Source organism: Primulina huaijiensis, chromosome 14, assembly GCF_012295235.1.
Source record: "Primulina huaijiensis isolate GDHJ02 chromosome 14, ASM1229523v2, whole genome shotgun sequence".
Lineage (NCBI taxonomy): Eukaryota > Viridiplantae > Streptophyta > Magnoliopsida > Lamiales > Gesneriaceae > Primulina > Primulina huaijiensis.
The window spans coordinates 12,050,901-12,075,455 of NC_133319.1; the positions used below are offsets into that span (position 1 = coordinate 12,050,901).

Consider the following 24,555-nt stretch of genomic DNA (forward strand, 5'->3'; position numbering starts at 1 on the left):
AAAATATATTGGAACTTAGAACTTTTATACACACTCACACTATATTTTACAATGAGATAGAATGATTCTCAAGCTAGCACAAGGCCTCTATTTATAGGCCAAATGAGAGAAAGGGTCAAAAATTCTATTAATGCAATGTAGTTGTAATAGTAGTCTTTGTCTCCTCCAACTTCAATTCCATGTCCCTTCTTTCAATGCTTTGTTCCACGACTTTAATCATCGAATTTGACTCTGCTCAAAACATCAAACATGTGGGGAATTGTCTGTAAATGAATTTGGCCACTTGGTTCACCTCATTTGATTAAATATTGAGATAGTTATGATTTTTTTACTATATGCTGGTCATGATGAAAGTAAATTTGTCCTCCTTTTGATATTTTCACAATTTGATCATCTTAACCAACTTTTTAAGCAATCATGTCTTCTGCAAAGTTGTAGATAATTTCTCAAGGATTCCAAACATGTTTGAATCACCTTCATTTGAGTTTTCTAGCTTGAGTTATCATTATTTTACTAACACGTAGAAAACCTGAAAATAAAACATATTTAGTAAGACATTTAAATATAAACACAAAATACTAAAATAACATAATTTTATAATTTTAATGAAACTTAAATTTTAAAATATAGGTTTTAACATATAATAAATTATTAATTTTAAGTTTCATCACCTGTGCAGCCCACGCTAGCTCATTGGTCCCCACCCCTCGTCTCCTCATCCTCATCCTCACCTATATCGATCAAATCTAGTGAGTCTAAAGACTCAACACGTATAAACTGGGCATAACAAGTAATACATAATATGTGATACCATTGTCCCACATCGAAAAAATCAAAGATTTAAAATGAGTTTATAATGGCTTACAATGGACTTCTATAGCAACTTGGGTTAATCATTTTCGTAAAGCGAGGACGAATACGAAGTAATTGCTATAGAGGCCCATTGTGCAGTCACGCAGGCGCAGGCCCGGGCTCGGGGCGTGACAGAATGGTATCCGAGCCGGTCACCTGCATGGAACACCGGGAAATAAGTGCTATGCAGGGCAAAGTACTACGTGCATGGGAGCCACCTCTTGACCCTGCGGGGCAAAGTGCTACATGACAGGAGCCACATCTTGAACCTGTAGGAGCCACCTCTAGATTCTCGGTGCTGGTGGATCGAGGGGACAGGCCGCGACGAGGACATCGCGTTCTGAAGGAGGGGTGATTGTGATACCCTTGTCCCACATCGAAAAAATCAAAGATTTAAAATGAGTTTATAATGGCTTACAATGGACTTCTATAGCAACTTGGGTTAATCATTTTCATAAAGCGAGGACGAATACGAAGTAATTGCTATAGGGGCACATTGTGCAGTCACGCATGCGCAGGCCCGGGCTCGGGGCGTGACATAATAAAACCACATGCTTCTTTAAAGTAGAGCGTACATACTTGAAACCTGAATGTAATAACATAGACATAGACGTGCCATCATCATAAAACCTTTCATAAACATACTTGTATCATACATTCTTGAACATACATAACTTCATCATTTTGCGTAGAGATATTTTTCAAAGCAAGTGACCCATATATAAATGCGCCTGATCAGACTAAACCACAATACTAGGCTGGTAGGGATATCCACTACGGCATACATGAGATCCCCGGTCATGCTTTACCGGGTGGATTGGTCCCTGATCATGCTTTACCGCTTTCCAATCCTGATCTAAACTCGGTCATGCTTTACCGGGGTGGAGAAGCCACCGGCCACGTTAACCTACTTCCAAACCCGTTCATAGTTGGTCACAAGACATTTAGCATAACTCAAAAACATAAAAATATTTTTCTTTTGTACGTCGAACATACTTACCTGGCGTAGAGGGATTCGTTGGATCTCGCTTTGGGGCCACTGCTGCACATACTAACACATTATCAAGTGATTAGTTTTCATAAATTAGACGTACTACTCGTACTCAACCCCAAAGTAAATAAGTGGCTTAGGCCATCTCCAATCCACTGCACTACTTTGGTGTTTCACTAAAATCATCTCCAACCACATTGCACTACATTTTACACTACAATAGAATATTCCAAGAATATATTTTTTTTTTTAATATTAATATTTCTGTTTTATGTTAATTATTTATAATTTGATAATATAATGATAATTAAATATTATAATTTATATATTTAAATATATATTTAAATATTTTAATTTATATATTAAAATTTGAATTAATTATTTCATATTAACAAAATAATTATTTGATTTACGTACAATTATTTAATACAAACTATATTTTAATAAAATCAAAATATCATTGAAAAAAACACGTTCATTTGATATTAAATTAATAATACAACAAAAATACAATATTAAATATTCGAATTACTATATTGTTCCCATAAATGCTCAATTAATGTATTTCATAATTCATAGTGAGCATCTCTATTTTTCATTTTTTTATAACGAGCGAGAAATTCTTGAAATCTTGTATTTTCGTCATTGACCATCATTTCAACGTCTGGAACAGGTGCTTCCATTGCATCTTGAATTGGTGCACTAACGTCACGTTCATCTTCAATAATCATGTTGTGCATGATAATGCAAGCTTTCATAATGTAATGTAAATCATTTTTACGCCAAGACCGTGCTGGAGCTGCCACAATCGCAAATCGAGATTGAAGAAAACCAAATGCACGCTCCACATCTTTTCTACATGACTCTTGTTTCATAGCAAAATATTTCTTTTTCGGCCCAAGTGGGTCGCGGATAGTTTGCACAATGGTTGCCCATTTTGGGTAGATACCATCGGCTAAGTAATAGCCAGTATGATATTCTTTTCCACAAATAGTGTAATGTGCAGGAGGAGCAATGCCTTGAGCCAAATTGGTAAACAAGGTGGATGCCTCCAAAACATTTATGTCATTATTAGAACCAGGCATACCAAAATATGCGTGCCATATATAAAGATCATAATCGGCCACTGCTTCTAAAATAATTGTTGGAGACCCGCTACGGCCTGTATATTGTCCAGCCCAAGCAGGAGCAACATCATTGGCATTTGGAGATCGTAAGTACTGGTTTGCAAAAACTTCAACAACTGCTCGGCAAAAGTGTTGTAAGCATTTAATCGCAGTTGACTCTCCTATTTTGATGTATTCATCGGCCGCATCTGCAGGTAAGGCGTATGCTAATAAACGAATTGCAGCTGTTGTCTTTTGATTAGTTGATAGCCCAAGTCGTCCCAACCCATCACTCTGTTGTATAAAGTCGCTATCATGATTCTTGACAGCATCGATGATATGAAGGAATAGATTGCGGGACATGCGAAATCGTCGTCGAAACAAACCTTCATGAAATCTTGGATTTTCAGAAAAATAGTCGTTGAACAAATTACGATCCGCTATTTCTCTATCGCGTCGGATTACAACATGACATGGAATTGATCCTCTTCTCGTGCCTTCGTTAAGTTGTTGATTGATATAGGTGTGCATCATCATATTGCGTGTATGAATATGAGTAACAATTGCTCCTTGAATTTCTTCATCAATGGCTTTAGCATCGTTAACCAAATAATTAGTTATGTCATCTTCATTATCAGACAATGAAGACGAACCTGAAGAAGAATTCATTTTTTTTGAACAAGTGTGAATTGTGTTATGATGAAGATGTAATTGTTACTACTTTATATAAAGTTTGTAAGGATAATATAGATGAGATTTCTTATCTACAAGAATCTACATTTGTAAGGATAAGCTTTTATTTTAATTTATTTTTAGTATGATTTATTTTATTTTATCAATGGCATAGTATCATTTAAATTTATGATACGTACATGCATAGTATAATATTTTTGTATGGATGCATACTTTTNATACCATTTCTTTTTCATATTTCTAAGGATAACTCCGAAATATTATAAATAAGTCTATATCTATTTAGAAACATATCCAACACAAATACAATCATATTATTTTGAGAATGATGGACGAAAGTTCAAGAAAGAACTACACTATTGATGAAGATAAGTTCTTATGTCATATTTATTTTGATATTTCGCAGGATCCTATAATAGGTATAAATCAATCGAGAGGTCAGCTTTGGTCTCGGGTTGCAGAGAAGTACAACAAAGAAAGAAGAAGTGATTTACATCCTCGTCCTCAAAGATCAATTGAGAAACGCATTGGAAGCATACTCACTTCAGTTGCACATTTGAGAGGATGCGTTCGGCAAATTGAAAATCTCAATCCGAGTGGTGCATCAGAACAAGATATTGTGATTTATTTATTTTTAAAAATTACAAGTTATTAATAATCAACATTTTGTAATTAATTTTGTATACTTTGATGTAGATGAATCGTGCAAAAATACTGTATGCGCAAGAGAGTAAAGATAACAAAGCATTTTCATTCGATCATGTGTGGAATATTGTAAAGGATTGTGAAAAAATTGCAGGAGACAAAATCCATCCAACCAAGAAATCTAAGACGCGTGCTACTTATCTAGACACATCACAATCTGATACTCCACTAGAAGAATCGCCCCAATCAGGTTCACCTATGTTCTCTACATTTCCTATAAATTTGAGTGATGACAATATCGGTGACAGTTCTGAAAGACCAATTGGAGTGAAAAAAGCCAAATCAAAAAAGAAAAGAGATGAAGACATATCTCAAATTCAACGTACAATGGAAGAACAACATCGCGAGTTATTGAATGTTTTGAAACAAAGAACTGCCGAAAGACAACAAAACTACGATCTTCAAAAGATTAGACTTGAACAAGAAGAAAGAAAAATGGATGAAAGAATTTTATACAAAGATTTGAGCAAAATTACTGATCCAACTCTGCGTGAGTACACTAAAGCTCAGCAACAAAAAATATTGCAAAAAAGACTTGAAGATGAACGTCGAGAAAATGACAACTTCGGATCTTATTTTGGAGATATTGGAGGATCGGGATCTGGTTTACCGCATTACTAAAAATCTTTTTTTGACGTAATTTTTTTTTATGTTTCGTAATTTTATGGTTTGTTAGTTGTCGTAGTTTGTTTATTGTTTCGTAATTTTTGTTGTTTTTTGTTCATAATTTGTACCATTTTAATGCATTATTAATTTAATCTGTGTTTTTTTTATTTTTTATTTTTACACTTAATTAATTTCTAATCAAAATATTAAAAATTTTATAATTAAAATTTCCAAAAAAATATTAATTAATTAAATATTAAACACTTATATTAAATTAATCAAATTAAAAACTAAAAAAATAAAAAATAAAAAAAAATTGTGGCGCAGCAACACATGTGGAGCAGCTTGTAGAGCTGCTCCAATCCAGCGCCAGTTTTGGTGCTGGATTGGAGTGAAATATCATGGCACCACAATGGTGTGGCACCAATGTGGTGCCATGATTGGAGATGGTCTTATGACATTCTAAAGCACTCGGGACTTGACCTCGTTTAATTATACTAACCATGACATCAAATCCCGAAACAAACTCTAAAGCGATGTGTGAACATTTCTCAAACAATAAAAGACATGGACAGACTATTGAAACCTAAAACTAAATGAAAACCAAACCTTCCTCCAACTGGCCACACGCTCGGGCGGTAATATCTTACCGCTCGAGCGCCAGGTCTTCTGACCTCAGACAGAAAGAGTGGCGCTCGGGTGGTAAGAAGTTACCGCTCGGGCGCCGAGTGCACTGGACTCCGCGATTTGAAGCTTAATAGTCCTAACTAAATCATACGAATCGTGAACCAATCCATCGAGACTCATCCTAGGACGCTATGACACTGACTCGACTCCATAAAAACGCCCCAAACGTCCCTAAAGAAACGATGCACCACACGCAACACAATAACCCCATAAACTCAAATTTTTGATATCAAATGCTTCCTATGCCTTCTAATGCAACCAAGGAATATCGACACGAAACGAAACATCAGAACTCATCCCAACATCATACTACATATACCTAAACGCAGCAGCGATCACCCGACGGTTCCCAACGAGGCCTGCGACAAATAAACTTCTAAAACACATCAAGAACATACTTTCATAAAATCGCAGTTTGAGCAGTCTCACGAAAACGATCATAACTCACTCATTTCTTATCCAAAAATTACGAATTTATTGTCAAATCGAAGATATCAAAAATTACTACGTTTTATATGTTGAAAATATTTCAATATAAGTAACCAAAAATGCACAGTACATGAAATGACAGCAGAGTTTGGGTTTTTAGATCCAAAATCGTTTCAAAATCGATCCAACCAATTTTTTCTCAAATTTTGCACAACATACATGAATTTTTTACACATAATAAACATAAAAATATATACTATAACGAGATCGATGCATAAAAAAAAGAATATACATGCCTTGATATTTAAAACTCTTGAAACGACGATACCGAAGCGGGAAGGATGCGAGGGTTGATCGAGGACGAACTATGGCGCAATTTCTATACTAAAAATCAACGAAGGATTGCTGGAAAATTGGAAAGGGAGGGGGAGGCTGCTCTTGTTCTAAGAACCCTACTATCTCTCAAAAAAATTGCAAGGGAGAATTGTGTGTGTGTGTCGAGTTTGTGTGTGGGTGAAAATGTGTGTGTGCGTGTGTTTGTAGTTAATTAGGGAAAAATTTTACTTAATAACATAATTAACATGCTAATTAAATATTAATCAAAAACTAAATTTACTAAAATCCTCCAATAAAATAAAAATACCCAAGTGATCAATTTTAAATTTTTTAAAAATCTTAAAAATCACATAATAAATAAATTAGGATTTAAAAATGCTAAAAAAATAAATAAATCATTTAAAATGCTCCAATCCTAACTTAAAATAAAATACCAAATTTTAAAATCGCCAAAATCGTCGTCGGTCTCTTTTCCTCGATCCCGCATCGAATAATCGCCTGAAACATGAAACTCAAGAAACACCTTTTAACGTGCATCGCATAAACATAAATAATTAAAAATAATGCAATTTCATAAATCATACATCACTCAAATCATTTAAAAATTAATTAAATGATTTAACAATTAAATAAATGTATGGTTTTACGTGTACTGAATTTTGGGTTCTACAACTTGTGCTCGAGAAAAAGCAGTTGATTCGTTGAAAACAGAGCATATGTGATGTAGCGGAAAATGAGCTATGGAGAAAATTGGTTAGTTATCCATTTTTTTTTATAAATTTCAAATTTTCAAAAATATAGGCGGAGAACTCATTAAAATTTTAATGGAGAGATTATTTTTAATTATTGAGGGGGAGAAAATTTTGCGCTTAAAATATTTGGAAAATATGATTTAATTGATTCACACAAAGAGACGGAGAAATATGTTAGTTAAATCGATTGTTTATCCAAGTTTTATGATCATAAAAAAGGGAGAGATTGTTGGAACATTTCTTGTTCGCAATCTTGATTTTGTGTTAACAAAACTTGTTATTGTGTTTCTAGCATATTTACTCAAGTGTGAAGTTATTAAAACAAGAAGCAAACTGAAACAGAATTCTGCACAAACTGAATATCTGGCAAGCTTTGGTTTGTTAATGTTATCTCTCAACTGGATTATTCAAATGACAATCTGCTAGATTGACTGATAAGAGAACTCAATTTGGAACAAGTCGTATTTCACGTCGGTTGGGCAAATTCGGATGTTATCAAGGTCTAACTGATCGCTGAATTACCAAACTGATTGCACGAAAACAGCAATCACTTGATTTTGAGCAGTTGTGGTATTTTAGTCATATCTCTCAGATCGGTTATCGAAATGAAACAATTCAGTATGTGTTGGAAAGATAAGACGATGATCTACAAATCATCTTCAGAAATCAAAGTCTGAATCGAATATTAAGATGCTGATAAATGACAATGAAGATACTGGTTTTGCACAAACTGAAATCATTTAGGCTTATTTCAGCACACCAACTGAACTAAACTGAACCAGCTGCTGCTGATCAACTGAAATGAACTGAACCACCAGCTGAAGAGCAGTTGATTAGAACCAGCTGAAGACCAGTTGAACCAGACCAGTTGAACTGAACCGGACTAACTGAACTAGCTGAACTGAACCGAACTAGAAGCTGATTAACTGAACTGAACTGAACCAGCTGCTGACCAGTTGAACTGAATGACCAGTTGAGTTGACCAGTCGGGAAAATGTCCATCAAGACGAATTTGATCGTTGCAATTTCAGAAACAGTACATAAACTTTCCAAACGGTCATATTATTGTGTCTAACATATATATCATTGTTTGGGCTTATAAATACAACATCTTGAAGATCAAACAAGAGCTTTTGAAGAGGATTCAAAGCATGGGCAATTAGCATGAAGAAATCAGCTAATTGAGAGCACATGCCCTTGTGTGAGGATACATTTGAGATGTACAATGTAACTGATAAATTCCTCACACACAATCACTCACACATATACAAGAGAGTTAAACTTCAAATATTAGTTGAGTGAGTCTTTACACAAAGACGTAAAACATTGTGTCTGTAGTCTTTGCATATGAGACATTAAATAATATGCTGATTGTGAGGTGATGCCTACAATCTTGAGTGCTAGGAGTTCTAGTTGGGTGTTGCCTTTCCGGAGTGGGTTTGTACAAAAATTTGTATAAATCAAAGTCTTCTAGTAAATTCTTCCGAAAGGAAAGAAGGCGTGACGTAGGAGCATTTGAAATCTCCGAACATCCATAAACAAATTCGTGTCTATTTATTTATTGTATTTACTTATCATTTTCATAGTTTTAAAGATGCATTATTGAAGCATTTTATGTGTTCTTCAAAAACCAAAATATTGCATACCAAGTATTTGATAAATTTCTTCAACTAAAATACTTTTACTCATTCAACTTGCATATATTTTAAATTCTTTACAAAAATTTTAATCGGTTTCTACGAAAGATTATTTCGAGTGTCTTCCGCTTGGTCTGAAAACCAAACTCGAATTAATTCATCGATGTTCAATATTTCAATAACCGAGCTATTGTAGATCAATTATGATCCCCCTAATCGATCCCATCATAGGTTGTTCTAAATAGTATATGATATTACAAGTAACATAATTCTTTTGCTTCGTAATATCAAATGCTATTTTTACTTCCTTCCACCCTTCTGGACATCAAAGCTTTCTTATTGTCGAAAATTTTTTTAGTGCCTGTTGGGTTTCTTGGACATGTGTTTTTCCCCACCTGTAGCTCGTAATTCTATCTCCTTGAAAAGATAGTCTTATTGATTCCAAACTAAGACTTTGATTCCTCTGTAGAATTGGTTTGTCTTGTATTTGGATATTTGTTTCATGTATTAAAGGAAACTTAACTTTTTCTAGATAAATTGCCTGTGCCACTTTTCCAAATATCTCAGGTATTTCAGTAAACTCATTTCTAATAAATAATTCTGAATGATGTGTATTAGATATAGAATATGAAATTTGATAGCTAACAGAATATGGTGTATTAACCTCTTTCATCAGTCTTTTTTCTTTGAAGTTCTGATGCAACGTCAAAGCTTGGCTGAAATCTCGATCTGCCAGATTGTAGGCAATTCTTTGGTAAATTACTTCTACAATTTTTACTGCACAGAGATTTCCTGATATTGTTCCCAGTACTGAATCTTGAGGGTTACCCATTCGTTTACCGCATATAGCGATATCAATGGGTGAATCTATTCCTTTTTTAAAAGTAGATTTTATCATAATCTGGATTGCTCTGATATGAATCCAGGACATCGTTCGTGCTACTTCTATCTTGAGTTTTTGTAATTCCTCCTTAATTTCTTCAGAAGGAGTTAGCTGCATCTCCGTTCTATTTCTTGTAAGTTCTATTGGAATTGTCATTTCTCTTCTGGAAACTTTGTAGATTAGATGATGCTTACTATTTCTTAGACCAAGACTTCCTAATAATTTTTCTGTTTGTCCTGCAGAGAATCCCTGATACCTTTGAAAGCTAGGATTTTCTCTCATGATCATGTGGACCATGTTATGGGATATTGTTGTCCGACTAAAGAAACCAGACAAATCTTCACGTGTTTCGTGTCGAAACATCTCGTCTTCATTCAAATTCCGATTTTGCTACATCATATCCTTCCTGACATAAGAATTCTTCTTCTTCATATATACTTTCGTCCGAGGCAATATCCTCAAAACCATATACTTGACTAAGATCTTGATAATAAACTGCTTCTTCAATATCCGGGGTTGGATCGAAGCGTTTAATACCTATTTTTTCATTTTCTAGACAGTTGGTTGAGATATGACCTATTGCTCCACATGTCCAGCAGTTACGATCCTTAAAACTTTCCTTTGTTCGAGTATGAGCTCTTCTGAAAGTTTTCTTTGTGGGTGTTCTTCCTGTGCTTCTAGATGTACTCGATACTTGAGATAATATCCTACATCTTGAGGGTCCACTTCTTTGCTCAGATTTGTAAGACCTGGCCTTTTGTTTAGATCAAACTGTTCTTGGTTTCCAAGAACTTCTTCCACTTCTGGCTTAAGGACGATTTCTAAAATTTTTCCTCTTCTGCCTTGTGGTTTACTTCCAATAATTGTTGGAAGATCATTTTAATTACAACCCAAAGAGTACGTTTGTTAATAACCCTTAATCGTTTGTAGTTCTTTTTTAAAGCTGCCAGATGACACCATTATGTCAATTTTCATTTGAGAAAAAGGCTCTTCGTGCCAATGTATCTGGATTGTCAGGGACATATTCCCTTATTAGCATTTCCCTCTAGGGACTTGGCATTTTGGTCGAAGAAAAGTTGCATTGCTTTGGCGAAGAAAAGTTGCATTGCTATATCTTCTTCGACCAAAAAATTCCATCTATATTTAGTGAATAACATAATATATTCATATATTAAACTTATGTTGTGTAATTCAAGATTATACAGAGCTTGAGTATATTTCTTTTTCTTCTCTGTATCTTGATTGTTAAAATAATATACCTTTATAAATTGTGCTTTAAAAAGAGTAGCAATTCTTCCGGCTATCTCGCTAAGAGATTCTCCGGCTAGGACTAATTCTTTGGTTTCTATTGAAGTCATGTCCCAAGAAATTTTTACTGATCCCATAAGACTAATTTCTAAAAGTTTAAGGAATCCTTCTTTGTTGAGATCAAGTGTGCCTGCTGTGATTCTCATGGCGGATGTCCAGTCATCTATGAGATATTTTCTATTTTTGAAGTATAATACATCTAGGTTAAGCATAATCCCATAAGGATGTATATGTTCTAAAACAGATTTCTCATAGGGTGTTTTTTGCGAATGAATTTGACTCTTACTTGACCTTGTTCCTACTGGGTGTGATTCTCCACCAGTGTAAAAGTCTAGTTGGAATTCTTTCATTTTTATATTCTGAGATCCCACACTTTCTCTTGGTGGTTCCTGCGAAGATGACCGGGTTATGGTGGGTTGTTTACCCTCAGTTGTGTTCATCTTTAGATCTACAACTTTGAGATTTGCAAAAGATTCTGCAAGGTTTTAGAGATCCTCTACACCAATTTTTTCTAAAGTTGTCATCAGATTAATTTTTTTTCTGATACTGTTTTGATTAGATTGATCATTTTTTCTTCTTCAGTTAAAGGTTTTGGCATCAATTTGGCCTTCCCTCCTTAATGTAATAAGGATTCAGTACCAAATGATGGTGATAGCCTTCCTTATGAAGTCCTTTTACTAGAACTTGGTTGTTGTTCTAAGTTTTGAATTCTTGTTCGAATAAAGGATTCAGTACCAAATTATGGTGGTAATCATCCTTCTGAAGTCCTTCTACTAGAACTTGGTTATTGTTCTAGGTTTTGAATTCTTGTTCAAATATCCTTTAATATTCCGAGAATTTTTTCCTGATTTTCAAGGATTTTCTCCACATTTTGTGGTACATAATACAACATATTGCCATAATTCTGTACTGTCTTTTGAATTTTTCCAAGATCTCTGAAAAGTTTAGAGGAATCCGGTACTATTTCTAGGAACCTGTTATTTTGAATCATAAGTTTATCTTGCAAGGATTGGTCTAGAGGAAATTGACTCTTACTTGACCTTGTTCTGTTGGGAAATTACACCCGAAGCGATGTCGATCAAGATGATAATATAGTACCCAAAAATTGCGGAATAAAATAATCAACAAGAACGCAAAGATTTACGTGGTTCACCCAATATAGGCTACGTCCAAGAAGCATTGCAACTTTTATAACTGGAAGAAATATTACAACAAGTGTATACACCAATACACTCAATATTTCTCACACTCCCAACCCGAGTATACCGAGAAAATAATTTCTCTAACTCACACAAGAGAATTCCCGTACTCAAGAAAAAAAATACACTCTTTTTCTATGCACTCTCTTTTTATAAAAGCTGAAAAGCTTTTGATTTTGATACAATAATTGAAGGAATTGAGCTCTATTTATAACTAATTCCCTCCAGCAACTTTTCAGATTCTTTCGATGTGGGATTGTGAGAAAGCATCTTTTTTTATTTTATTTAATGTGTGGGCCCCACACCTTACCTAACAATTCTTCTACTTGAAGACTTGATTTCAATCATGTCTTCACATCATCAGTGCAGCAGCTCATACCTCATTTGTTAGTCTAGGAGACCAACTGAAGTCAAAAAACAACTTCAGTTTTCCAATGATAATAGCCTTCGTGAGCATATCAGCTGGATTCTTGCTTCCAGGAATCTTCTCAAGCTTCAAGACTCAATTCACCCGATCTCTAAGGATCCTCATTCCAAGGATTTGTTTTGCAGCAGCCAACTCCTTCAAAGCAAATTCCTTTGATAACTCTTTCTCGAGTTTATCAATCTCCTCCAGACAAGCTCCTGCTATCAACATATCATCTACATATATCAGTAGTATGATATAATAACCATCAAACTTCACATAACAACAGTGATCAGCCTGATACCTCAGGAAACCATCATTTTTCATTACACCATCAAACTTCTTGTATCAATGTCTTGGAGCTTGTTTGAGACCATACAAGTCCTTCTGAAGTTTGCACACCATTTGCTCTTTTTCTCGTACTTCAAATCCATGTGATTGATTCATTTCTTCATCTAGTTTATCATGAAAAAACCTCGTCTTTACATCTAACTGTTCCAGATGCAAATATTCTTTTACCATCAATCCAGTACAGTCCTGATAGTAGTTAATTTTACAAACAGAGAGAAAATATCAGTGTAACCAATGACTTCCTTTTCATCTTTTACAACAAGTATTTCTTTGTACCGCTTGCTACCGTCATGTTCTAACTGGTACTCCCACTTGCTATGTAAAACTTTTTTACCTTCAGAAAATTCTGACAACTCCCACATGTGATTGGATGACAGTGAATCCATCACATCTTCCATGGTTAACTCCCACTGTTTAAAAGTCTCATAAACATCCGATTTATTTTCACAAAATAAATCCAAATTTCCTGCTCGAATCGTCAACAGTAGTGTCATAATATCTTGAGTGATTTTCAAGGGATGTCACACGAGATGGTCCACATACATCAGTATGTACCAGCTCCAAATCCGATGATTTCGGTTCTCTAATCTCTTTTGAAAAGCTCACCTTTTTCTGCTTTCCAAAATATACAGCTTCACACAGCTTGTGTTCAACGATATTTAATTTCGATAGCATTCCGTTTGAAACAAGCATTTTCATTCCCTTCTCACTCGTATCCCCAAACCTACTGTGCCATAAACTTGAATTAGCTCCAGCATCCACAGTCGCTAATTTATTTCTCAAACTGGAAGTCATATAAAGTGTTCCAATTTTCTTTCCTCGAGCAACAATCATGGCTCCCTTTTTCACTTTCCAGGAACCACCACCAAAGGTCACATTATGACCTTCGTTGTCAAGCTGTCCCACTAAAATCAGATTGTGTGTCAACTTTGGTACATGCCTTACTTTGTTGATTTTCCAGACAGATCCATTTGTCATCTTCATCCGGATATCACCCATATCAATTATTTCCAAAGGTTTTCCATTAGTTAGGAAAACTTTTCCGTAATCTCCCGCAATGTAATTATCGAATACATCACGATTATCAGTGGTATGAAACGAAGCTCCCGAGTCCATAACCCAAGAATCAACCGGGCTTTCCATGGATAGTAATAGAGCATCATGTACCTCCTCAGTAACAACATTAGCGTCGTTCTTTGTTGATCTGCAATTCTTTTTCAAGTGACCAGTCTCACCACAGCTCCAGCACTTCACATTCTTTTCAAAGTTGCTTTTGTCTTTTTCATTTCTTGACTTGGATCTACCATGTCATTGGTTAAAACTCTTTTCGCCACTCCTGCCCCTTCCTCTATTCTCGATATTTAGAGCAGATCTCAATGATGTTCCTTCACCCGAATCCATCCTGCGAACTTGTTCAGCAAGAATTTGATCTCTAACATCATTGAATTGTAGCTTTCTTTTTTCAACAGAGTTGCTAACCGCTGCCCGCATCGGTTCCCAATTGTCTGGTAAAGACGCCAAAAGAATAAGTGCCCGAATCTCATCATCAAATTTAATTTCAACCGATGTCAGCTGTGAAACAATCGTGTTGAATTCATTGATGTGTTTAGCCACCGATGCATCTTCTCTCATCTTCAAGTTAAATAACTTCTTCATGAGATATACTTTATTATTTGTCGATGGCTTTTCGTACATGTCCGACAAAATGGACATCATCCCCTCCGTTGTTTTTGCCTCCGCCACGTTATGTGTCACGTTCTTCGTTAGGGTCAATCGTATTACACCTAACACTTGTCGGTCAAGAAGCTTCCAGTCATCATCCTCCATCTTTTCCGGCTTCTTTCCAGATAGAGGTTGATGCAACTTCTTGCTATACAAATAATCAATAATTTGCAGTCGTCAGAACGTAAAATCTGTACCGTCGAACTTGTTGATTCCCGGTCCCGATCCATCATCTCGGGCCATCACTTCTCTAGCCTTAGCAAAAAATCTAAAAAATCTTTTCTGATATGGAATATCAGACAAAGCTACAACCACAGAGCATACTCAGAATTCTTAAGAATTTTCACAACAAGGCTCTGATACCAGTTGTTGGGGAATTACACTCGAAGCGATGCCGATCAAGATGATAATATAGTACCCAAAAATTGCGGAATAAAATAATCGACAAGAACAAAAAGATTTACGTGGCTCACCCAATATAGGCTACGTCCACGGAGCACTGCCACTTTTATAACTGGAAGAAATATTACAACAAGTGTATACACCAATACACTCAATATTACTCACACTCCCAACCCGAATATACCGAGAAAATAATTTCTCTAACTCACACAAGAGAATTCCCGCACTCAAGAAAAAAATACACTCTTTTTTTCTATGCACTCTCTTTTTATCAAAACTGAAAAGCTTTTGATTTTGGGATACAATAACTGAAGGAATTGAGCTATATTTATAACTAATTCCCTCCAACAACTTTTCAGATTCTTTCGAGGTGAGATAGTGAGAAAGCATTTTTTTTATTTTATTTAATGTGTGGGACCCACACCTTACCTAACAATTCCCCAACATGTTCCTCTGTTTTCTTGATATCTAATTTTGATTAGATCTTCCTGTTTCAAATATTCCAGAGTTCTGGAATAAATCCTGTAAATAATTAATCTCGAACTTGGGTTCGGATTCATGTTATTTGAGTAAATTCTTCTCCTCAAATATTTAATTATATAATAATAATAATAAATTTGTATGTTTGAAATAATTTTACCTAGGCTCTGATACCATTTATGATCCCATTAAATCAATAATTGAATTTAACACATATAAGGATATTTTTGTCATTTTTATTGTATTACGGAGTTTAAAGAAATTTTTTTGGGTTTAGGTAGTTAGAATAAAATTGAGTTTAAATTTATGTATTTATTTCCAATCTACCCTTGTTTTAACGCTCCCTTTTTGGAGGAGATTTATGCAACTACAACATGAGAACGAAGAAAAAGGGTATTTTGAAAAAGAACAATCGATTTTTTTCATAGACTAAAATCAATAATTTTTACGCATAATACCCTCATTTATTGTATCAAGTTAAAATTTCCTCATTGCACACAACTCATATAATTGGTATATAAGTATTAACTTAATATAAAGTATATTTTAATATTAATATCACCAAATTTTATATGAAATTCAAAATAAAATATTATGGCCCTAAACAGTTGTCCATTTGCTACTAATAATAAAAAATTTCCTCTTCAACAAACATGGGTTGTTAATAATTTGCGCATTTTCATTTGTTGAGACGATAAATAAAATAATAATCGATTGTCAAATAAAATAATAATATTAGATAATCTAACTAAAACTTAGTTTATAAATTTATAATTCACATATTTTGTTTTTCAAATCATAAAAATATATCTTATTTTGGAAAGCATTAAATTAATTTTCAAAAATCACGTTCAAATACAACCATTATTTTGTATTGGCCTTTTCATTATTTGAAATTAAAATTAAAAAAAAAAACCATAAAAAAATAAATAAATAAATCATCTCACTGTCGGTGAGCAGCAGCAGCTCCCACGTCGCTCTCTTTGGTTTCAAGTCAATTTCCAAGGATTTGGTTTTGCATGAAACAATCAAACAAATAATATTTTTGGTTTCAAATCAATTTGTAAGGAGTTGATTTCGTACTAGACGATGTCACAAATCAATATTCATAACATACGTTGATTTAATTTATATTTAAAATATAATTTAATGATTTTTAATACAAAAAATCAATTATTTTATAGGTAAATTTTATTAGAAGAGTCCGTTATTTTTTATTTAAAAATAAATAAGCAATCGAACTCGTATTACAAATACAAATATTAATATAAATATAAATAAAAACAAAGTAAAAATTTGTGTGAGACGGTCTCACGGGTCGTATTTGTGAGACGGATATTTTATTTGGGTCATCCATGAAAAAGTATTACTTTTTATGTTAAGAGTATTATTTTTTGTTGTATATACAAGTAGGATTAACTTATCTCATAAATTAAGATCCGTGATACGATGTAAAATGAGACCCCGGTCAATAAACAAAGAGGCGTTAGTTATCATCAATGAATACACAAATTACACGCTAACTACCAGCTATACATATACCCCCACCCCCATATCATCTTTTCTGTAGAGAGAGACATCGTCGGTAGCAGCCCATAGCCAGTTGTTCTTCTCACTCCATCATTGATATCAGCTCAAATTTGTAGATCTGCTGGATGATTGATCGACTGTAGATGAAATTTGGTTGATTGCCATTTTGCGAAGTTATCTCTCTGGCGGAGATTGAACAACCTGATTTGGATCTTGAGGTGAGTACTGCATTCTCGTTGTTGAGTTTGATGGTCTTTTGTTTGCGATATTGGAAGCGATTTTTGGATTTTAGGGGATCCCTGTGAGGGAGATCGTGTGCTTTTCTTGCGTTTGATCTTGATTTGTATTTGTCGAATTGGAAGTGATGTTTGAGGTTTTACAGAGTTTTTGGACTGAATCCAACTTAGGTTGACTACTGGCTTACTTCAATTTGACTGAAAATTTTAACGTCTTGAATATTTGTTTTAATTTTTTATTCATTCGCATATATCATATAAAGGAGTCACTCTTTGTGTTATAATTGATTGTAGGCAAGTTGATCTTAAGTTTAGTTTTCTAAAAATATTCTTCTTCTTTGTTCGGCTTCCTTGCTAATATAACTACATCCGATCTGTCAATGGAGGAAAGGGAATTTAGAGTTTAATTTCATTTCCCGTGAATGATTGTGACGAGAATAACATTGTTGCAGATTTTCTTAAAAGTGATCAATATAAGGAATTGAGCATGTTCAAAGATCAGTGAAGCTCATAGTTTTCTGATCCTGAATAGATTGCCGTAGCCAAGCTAAGTGAAAATGGAACCTGAAGTTGATACTAAGGTGAGTAAACATTATTTGGTTTATTATTCCTGGTGATAAATTAAGAATCTTTATGTTTTGATGCTTAAAAGAATGCCTTGATGATTTAGCTATTGGTAGCTTAATCTTGCTGTGATTTATCAGTAACATCATCCTGACTTGTTTTTTGAAGTAAGCAATGTGTGTTTTTTTTGGGTCTGGTTCAGCTTCATTTGTTTTTTTATAGAACTAAACCTTGGGAGCGTTATAGCCTCGTAATGAACTGTTATGTTTGACCAATAGGGAAAGAGCATGAAGAACACTGGCGGTCACGTTTGTCAGATCTGTGGCGACAATGTGGGCTTGACTGCAGCAGGGGAGCCATTTGTTGCGTGCAATGTCTGTGCATTTCCTGTGTGTAGGCCATGCTACGAGTATGAGAGAAAAGATGGGAACCAGTCTTGCCCTCAGTGCAAAACCAGATACAAGAGGCATAAAGGTATAGTTGCAGTTTATGCCCCCTTGATATTCTTCCAGGATTTGGCAATCCATATTGTTATTTGTCTATCAAATTACGGATCATCATCTGGAGAGTTATCCATGTATCATGTATGTGGTGTTTCCTCTGTATGGTGCTGACATACAATTGATTGTCAATGGAAATTAGTATATGATAAACAGTAAATCGAGTTGCAATGTTGGGGAGGAAATTTCCAATTTTTTAATGTTTGAATTTCAAGGGATTTAAATATATTGGATTAATTGGTGCATCCAACACCATTAGGCTGCATGCTACCGAAAAGCGAAATGTTACTTATAGCCAGAAGGCCATTTATGGGGATGTGGAATTAGAATCTGCATTGTACTCTTTTTTTTGTTACCCTTGGTTTTGTTAGCTACCATTATCAGAGAGAAGCCAAAGCTTAAAGATATTGCATGAGGATACGAGGAAAGCTTAAATGAAGTATGTGATTTGTAATACCCAAACAAATACCTGTAACAGAAATAATAACTTGCTCTGATAAATTGATAATACCAACATACACATGATATTTATATGATATATCAAGTTTCAAATGGGCTTTTATTTCCCCATGTTTGATCTACGCGTCAACTTTATTTTTTCAACCTATGTACTAGTTTTCTAGCGATGTACCTGACAATGGATTTTGATATTTGCAACTTTCATTTGATTTATGAAGAAGAATTTACAATATTACTATGCACAGGAAGTCCTGCTATTAGTGGGGATGGAGAGGAGGATACTGCTGTTGACGGTGATGACAATGATGTCCATTACTCTGATGGTAAAAATGTGAAGCAGAAGATTTCAGAGCGCATGTTGAGCTGGCACACTAATTATGGTCGAGGGGAAGATATCGGAATACCAAAATATGACAAGGAGGTCCCTCACAACCGCATTCATTTGCTTACAAATGGAACAGATGTATGTTTTTGTGACTTTTGTCTTCAATTTTCTTCTCCCTTTCCATTCTTGGTATCTTTATGACGCTTCAGGTTTCCAATCCTCTATTGCATGTAGGTATCTGGAGAACTCTCAGCAGCATCACCTGAACGTGTTTCTATGGCATCTCCACCTCCTAGTGGTGTTGGGAAACGTATACGATTGCCCCCTTACAACTGATTTTTATCAACCTGATCTTTGTTTGTTGTTCTCCTAGAATTTATGTTAGGCAGTGTTTAATATATGCTTCTTCTGTTTACAGCTAGAATTGTGGATCCAGTGAGGGAGTTTGGGTCCCAAGGTTTAGGTAATGTGGCCTGGAAAGAAAGAGTTGATGGCTGGAAGATGAAGCAGGAGAAACCTGTTGTTCCGATGACTACTAGCCATCCTCCTTCTGAGAGAGGTGGAGATATTGACGCGAGCACAGATATTCTTGTGGATGATTCTCTTCTGTGAGTTCCTTGCTTGACTTAAATTTTATTTGCGTACTGATGAAATTGAGAATGGACTATAGTAAAATTGTTTCATATCCATAAGTGATTTTGTTCTCATTTGGCTGGACAAATTCTCAAATTATGTTTTGTTATCCTGCATGTTAACGATTCTTCTTGGTATAGGAATGATGAAGCCCGACAGCCTCTATCAAGGAAGGTTTCTGTTCCATCATCTAGAATAAATCCTTATAGGATGGTTATAGTATTGCGGCTTATAATTCTGTGCATTTTCTTGCACTATCGAATAACCAATCCTGTGCCGAATGCATTTGCTTTGTGGTTAATATCAGTAATCTGTGAAATTTGGTTTGCTATATCCTGGATTCTGGATCAGTTCCCAAAGTGGCTTCCAGTAAACCGTGAGACTTATCTGGATAGACTCTCTCTTAGGTGAGAAATATTTTCATCTCTCCAGTTCTTTATATTTCTCTGTGTGGTTAGGTTTTTTTGTCACCTTTATTTAACTTCCAAATAATGTATCATCTGTTTCTCTATTGTCTTTTCTTCTCTTCTTTTTTGATATTATCGAACTATAGTTTCCTCCTAGGTTTGTTTTGTTTTTTTTTGGGTGGTTACATATAGAATCACCAGTTCTTACTTTTCATCACTGATTCGGAAAACTTTATATCAGATATGACCGTGAAGGAGAGCCATCACAGTTGGCTGCAGTTGACATTTTTGTCAGTACCGTCGACCCTTTAAAAGAGCCTCCTCTTGTTACAGCCAATACGGTCTTGTCCATTCTTGCCGTTGACTATCCAGTTGACAAGGTCTCATGCTACGTCTCTGATGATGGTTCTGCCATGCTGACTTTTGAAGCTCTATCAGAGACATCAGAATTTGCAAGAATATGGGTTCCGTTCTGCAAGAAGTTCAATATTGAGCCACGGGCTCCAGAATGGTACTTTGCTCAGAAGATTGACTACTTAAAAGATAAAGTTCAGCCATCGTTTGTAAAAGAGCGTAGGGCTATGAAGGTGAAAGACTTCTCTTCTATAGAGGTTAATGCCTTTGCATTTGATCAAGTCTCTTAGGTTTGTTTTTCTTCCGTGTATCATACAGAGAGAATATGAAGAGTTCAAAATTCGTATTAATGGACTAGTTGCTAAGGCTCAAAAAGTCCCTGATGAAGGTTGGATCATGCAAGATGGTACCCCGTGGCCTGGAAATAATACAAGAGATCATCCAGGAATGATCCAGGTAAGCTCGGTTCTTTGGGTATAGTACTTTAGTTGTCATATTGCGAGTGCACTTGATACATCTTACAAATTTGTATGAAGTAGGACCGGTCCTATAAGTTAGAGTATTCTTAAATTTTGTCGGTTGTAGTTAGCAGAGTTCCTCTTCTAAATATAACATCTTTATTTTCTTGATTGCAGGTTTTCCTGGGCCAAAGTGGAGGTCTTGACAGTGAGGGTAATGAGCTGCCCCGTCTAGTATACGTTTCTCGTGAAAAACGGCCAGGGTTCCAGCATCATAAAAAAGCTGGAGCTATGAATGCACTTGTAAGTGGGCTATAGATATTTGCCCTCATATGTTTTTCCTGTTGGCACAAATTTAACTTGTCAAATATTTTCTTGCAGGTTCGTGTGTCAGCAGTTCTTACCAATGGACCTTTCTTGTTGAATCTTGATTGTGATCACTACATAAACAACAGCAAGGCCTTGCGAGAATCAATGTGCTTTTTAATGGATCCAAATCTAGGAAAATATGTTTGTTATGTTCAATTTCCACAGAGATTTGATGGCATTGATAAGAGTGATAGATATGCCAATCGCAACACCGTCTTCTTTGATGTGAGTCATCATCGCCGTAAATGTTTGTCCCTCTTTGGTACTAGACACTACTGAGGATTGTTATAGATGTTATTTTCATGGAGCCTTCTTGCAAGGCAAATATTCTGTTTTACTTTGATGCAAAAAAAACTTCCGTTTGGGGTGGTTATCTACAACTAACATGAACATGTTCTTGGTTGATCAGATCAACTTGAGAGGTCTGGACGGCGTTCAAGGCCCTGTTTATGTGGGAACTGGTTGTGTCTTCAATAGAACAGCTTTGTATGGTTATGAGCCTCCTCATAAACCTAAACAAAAGAAATCTGGAGTGTTCTCCTCATGCTTTGGCCGGTCAAGTAAGAATACTTCTAAATCTAGTAAAATGGGGTCTGATAAAAAGAAATCTAGCAAGCATGTCGATCCCACAGTTCCTATATTCAGCTTGGAGGATATAGAGGAGGGTGTTGAAGGTATGCCTTCTTTTAAAATCATTAATTTTAGTTCAGATCTTGATTAGGCAGTTAATATCCATTATCATGTCTGCTTATCCTGTTTGATTGTTCTGTTGTGATTGTTCTGTTTCCACCATTTTCACAAGTTTTTTAGTACCGATACAGAAGATAATAACATTTCATATTTTGACCCCCTTTACGATTTATAACCGGTCATATGTTTAACATTTGATCCTCTGTAAATCTCCTGGTCTGGAAATTGCTCCAGGTGCTGGGTTTGATGATGAGAAGTCATTGCTCATGTCCCAAATGAGCCTTGAGAAAAGATTTGGTCAGTCTTCAGTTTTTGTTGCGTCCACCCTCATGGAGAATGGTGGTGTTCCCCAGTCTGCTACACCAGAGACTCTTCTAAAAGAAGCCATCCATGTTATTAGTTGTGGTTATGAAGATAAGACAGAATGGGGAACTGAGGTTAGTTGGAACATCTAAATTCCTTACAATTTGTAAAATCAGACAAGGTTCCAATTAAATACAAAGTGATCTGTAATTGTAAGTGTGTTTTGTTTTTGCTTTGATTTTTTTTGCTTTGAAATTCTAATTAGCATTTAATCCATGCGATAATGTTACAAGACTCATTTCTCTGGTTCTATTTTCAGATTGGATGGATTTATGGTTCTGTCACAGAAGATATTCTTACAGGATTTAAGATGCATGCGCGAGGCTGGCGATCTATTTACTGTATGCCGCCAAGACCAGCATTTAAGGGATCAGCTCCTATTAATCTCTCCGATCGTCTGAACCAAGTGCTTCGATGGGCCTTGGGTTCAGTGGAGATTTTGTTTAGCAGACATTGTCCTATATGGTATGGCTATAAAGGAAGATTGAAATGGTTAGAGAGGTTTGCTTATGTCAACACCACAATTTACCCAATCACGGCCATTCCTCTCGTTTTCTATTGTACGTTGCCAGCTGTCTGCTTGCTTACTGGCAAGTTCATTATCCCACAGGTTGGTTTTCGTCTCCAAATTCATGCCCCTGCTTGAAAATCTAAAATTTTATGTGTCATCTAATTGTTTGTCTGGACTATACTCTTAATACTTTAATCAATTGTAGAACCAACATGCTATTATATTCTAACTGCATACTCATCTTTCGTGAAAATCCACCTGCTCCTTCTTGCAGATTAGTAACATTGCCAGTATCTGGTTTTTGTCCCTCTTTCTCTCAATTTTTGCTACGGGTATCCTCGAGATGCGGTGGAGCGGTGTTGGAATTGACGAATGGTGGAGGAACGAGCAGTTTTGGGTCATTGGAGGTGTCTCGGCCCACCTCTTTGCTGTCTTTCAAGGTTTGCTCAAAGTACTTGCTGGAATCGACACCAACTTCACTGTCACGTCCAAGGCCTCAGATGAAGACGGTGATTTTACTGAGCTTTACATGTTCAAATGGACGACTCTTCTAATCCCCCCAACAACTCTCCTCATTATAAATTTGGTGGGCGTTGTTGCTGGGATTTCGTACGCAATAAACAGTGGATACCAATCGTGGGGGCCGCTTTTTGGGAAACTGTTCTTTGCCTTTTGGGTGATTGTTCATCTGTATCCTTTCCTTAAAGGTCTCATGGGTCGCCAGAACCGTACACCTACGATCGTTGTGGTGTGGTCCATTCTTCTTGCTTCAATCTTTTCGTTGTTATGGGTCCGGATCGATCCGTTCACCACTCGAGTCACAGGTCCTGATGTTGAGGAGTGTGGAATCAACTGCTAGAGTGGCTATCGTTGCAAGTTCACATCGGAAGTCTTGAAGAAGACTCACGTTTAAGAGTTGCTCGTGTGATAAGTAATGTATACTTTTGTCTTGGTGACGTTTGTATCTGTGTAGTCTGTAGAGATGAGAAAGATATTTATCTTTATTTTTTACGTTGTTTGTTTTTATCAGATTGATTAAAAAAAAGAAGTTATTTATTTATTTATGACCTGAGAATTTGAGGTCGTTATTTTTCGGTTAACGTTATGTAAATCACCGAAGTAACGTAATAATTTATAAATTACATTAGTCAAGAGAAATTGAAGTCAAGGTTTTTTCATTCCACCAACTCGAATACAAAGTAATACTAAACCCTTGTCCTGAAAATAATTTCAATTTTACTCCATTCATTTAGTTTTCCTACTAAGGTTAGACGGATTCTCTTCGAATCATGAAATTTAAGGTATTCTAAATATAATGATTTCTTCCAAAAAAATTTTGAACTTTGACATAGTATAAGCTTAATGTTGTAATAAAGTTTATTACACAAGTTTAGTAATTTTAAATTCTTGGAAGAGTGGATGTTAAGGATGGTATATCTAGGATTTAGGATGACATCGAGTGAGTGATGATTTAAAATTTTTGCAAGGAAGTTGAATGTTGCATTTCTTTCATAAACTTATATATATATATATATATATATTCATTGAAGTGAGAACATGTTACAACAGAATATAAGCAAATTGGACTTGGACAATATTTTATTATTTCTC

The 24,555-nt window shown here is 35.4% G+C and overlaps 3 protein-coding genes across 3 annotated transcripts; 2 read left to right on the forward strand and 1 right to left on the reverse strand.

The window, feature by feature from the left end:
* Window positions 1-2,134: 2,134 nt before the first annotated feature.
* Window positions 2,135-3,618, reverse strand: LOC140957982 (uncharacterized). The gene is made up of 2 exons (XM_073415390.1): window positions 3,034-3,618; window positions 2,135-2,892 (listed from the first exon to the last, which is right to left on the reverse strand). The coding sequence occupies exons 1-2, from the start codon at window positions 3,616-3,618 to the stop codon at window positions 2,410-2,412; spliced, it is 1,068 nt and encodes a 355-aa protein (XP_073271491.1). The 3' UTR covers window positions 2,135-2,409.
* Window positions 3,619-4,338: 720 nt separating this feature from the next.
* On the forward strand, window positions 4,339-4,968 carry LOC140957983 (uncharacterized). The gene has a single exon (XM_073415391.1). It carries the CDS (start codon window positions 4,339-4,341, stop codon window positions 4,966-4,968), a length of 630 nt encoding a protein of 209 aa, XP_073271492.1.
* A 12,107-nt stretch (window positions 4,969-17,075) lies between these two features.
* LOC140956922 (cellulose synthase A catalytic subunit 3 [UDP-forming]-like) lies at window positions 17,076-24,008 on the forward strand. Its single transcript, XM_073413872.1, has 15 exons — window positions 17,076-17,293; window positions 17,764-17,892; window positions 18,154-18,349; window positions 19,080-19,297; window positions 19,394-19,469; window positions 19,578-19,767; window positions 19,933-20,199; window positions 20,441-20,786; window positions 20,872-21,009; window positions 21,189-21,314; window positions 21,393-21,605; window positions 21,790-22,054; window positions 22,305-22,507; window positions 22,693-23,043; window positions 23,219-24,008. Exons 2-15 carry the CDS (start codon window positions 17,869-17,871, stop codon window positions 23,801-23,803), a joined length of 3,198 nt encoding a protein of 1,065 aa, XP_073269973.1. The 5' UTR covers window positions 17,076-17,293; window positions 17,764-17,868; the 3' UTR covers window positions 23,804-24,008.
* The last annotated feature ends 547 nt before the right edge of the window (window positions 24,009-24,555 follow it).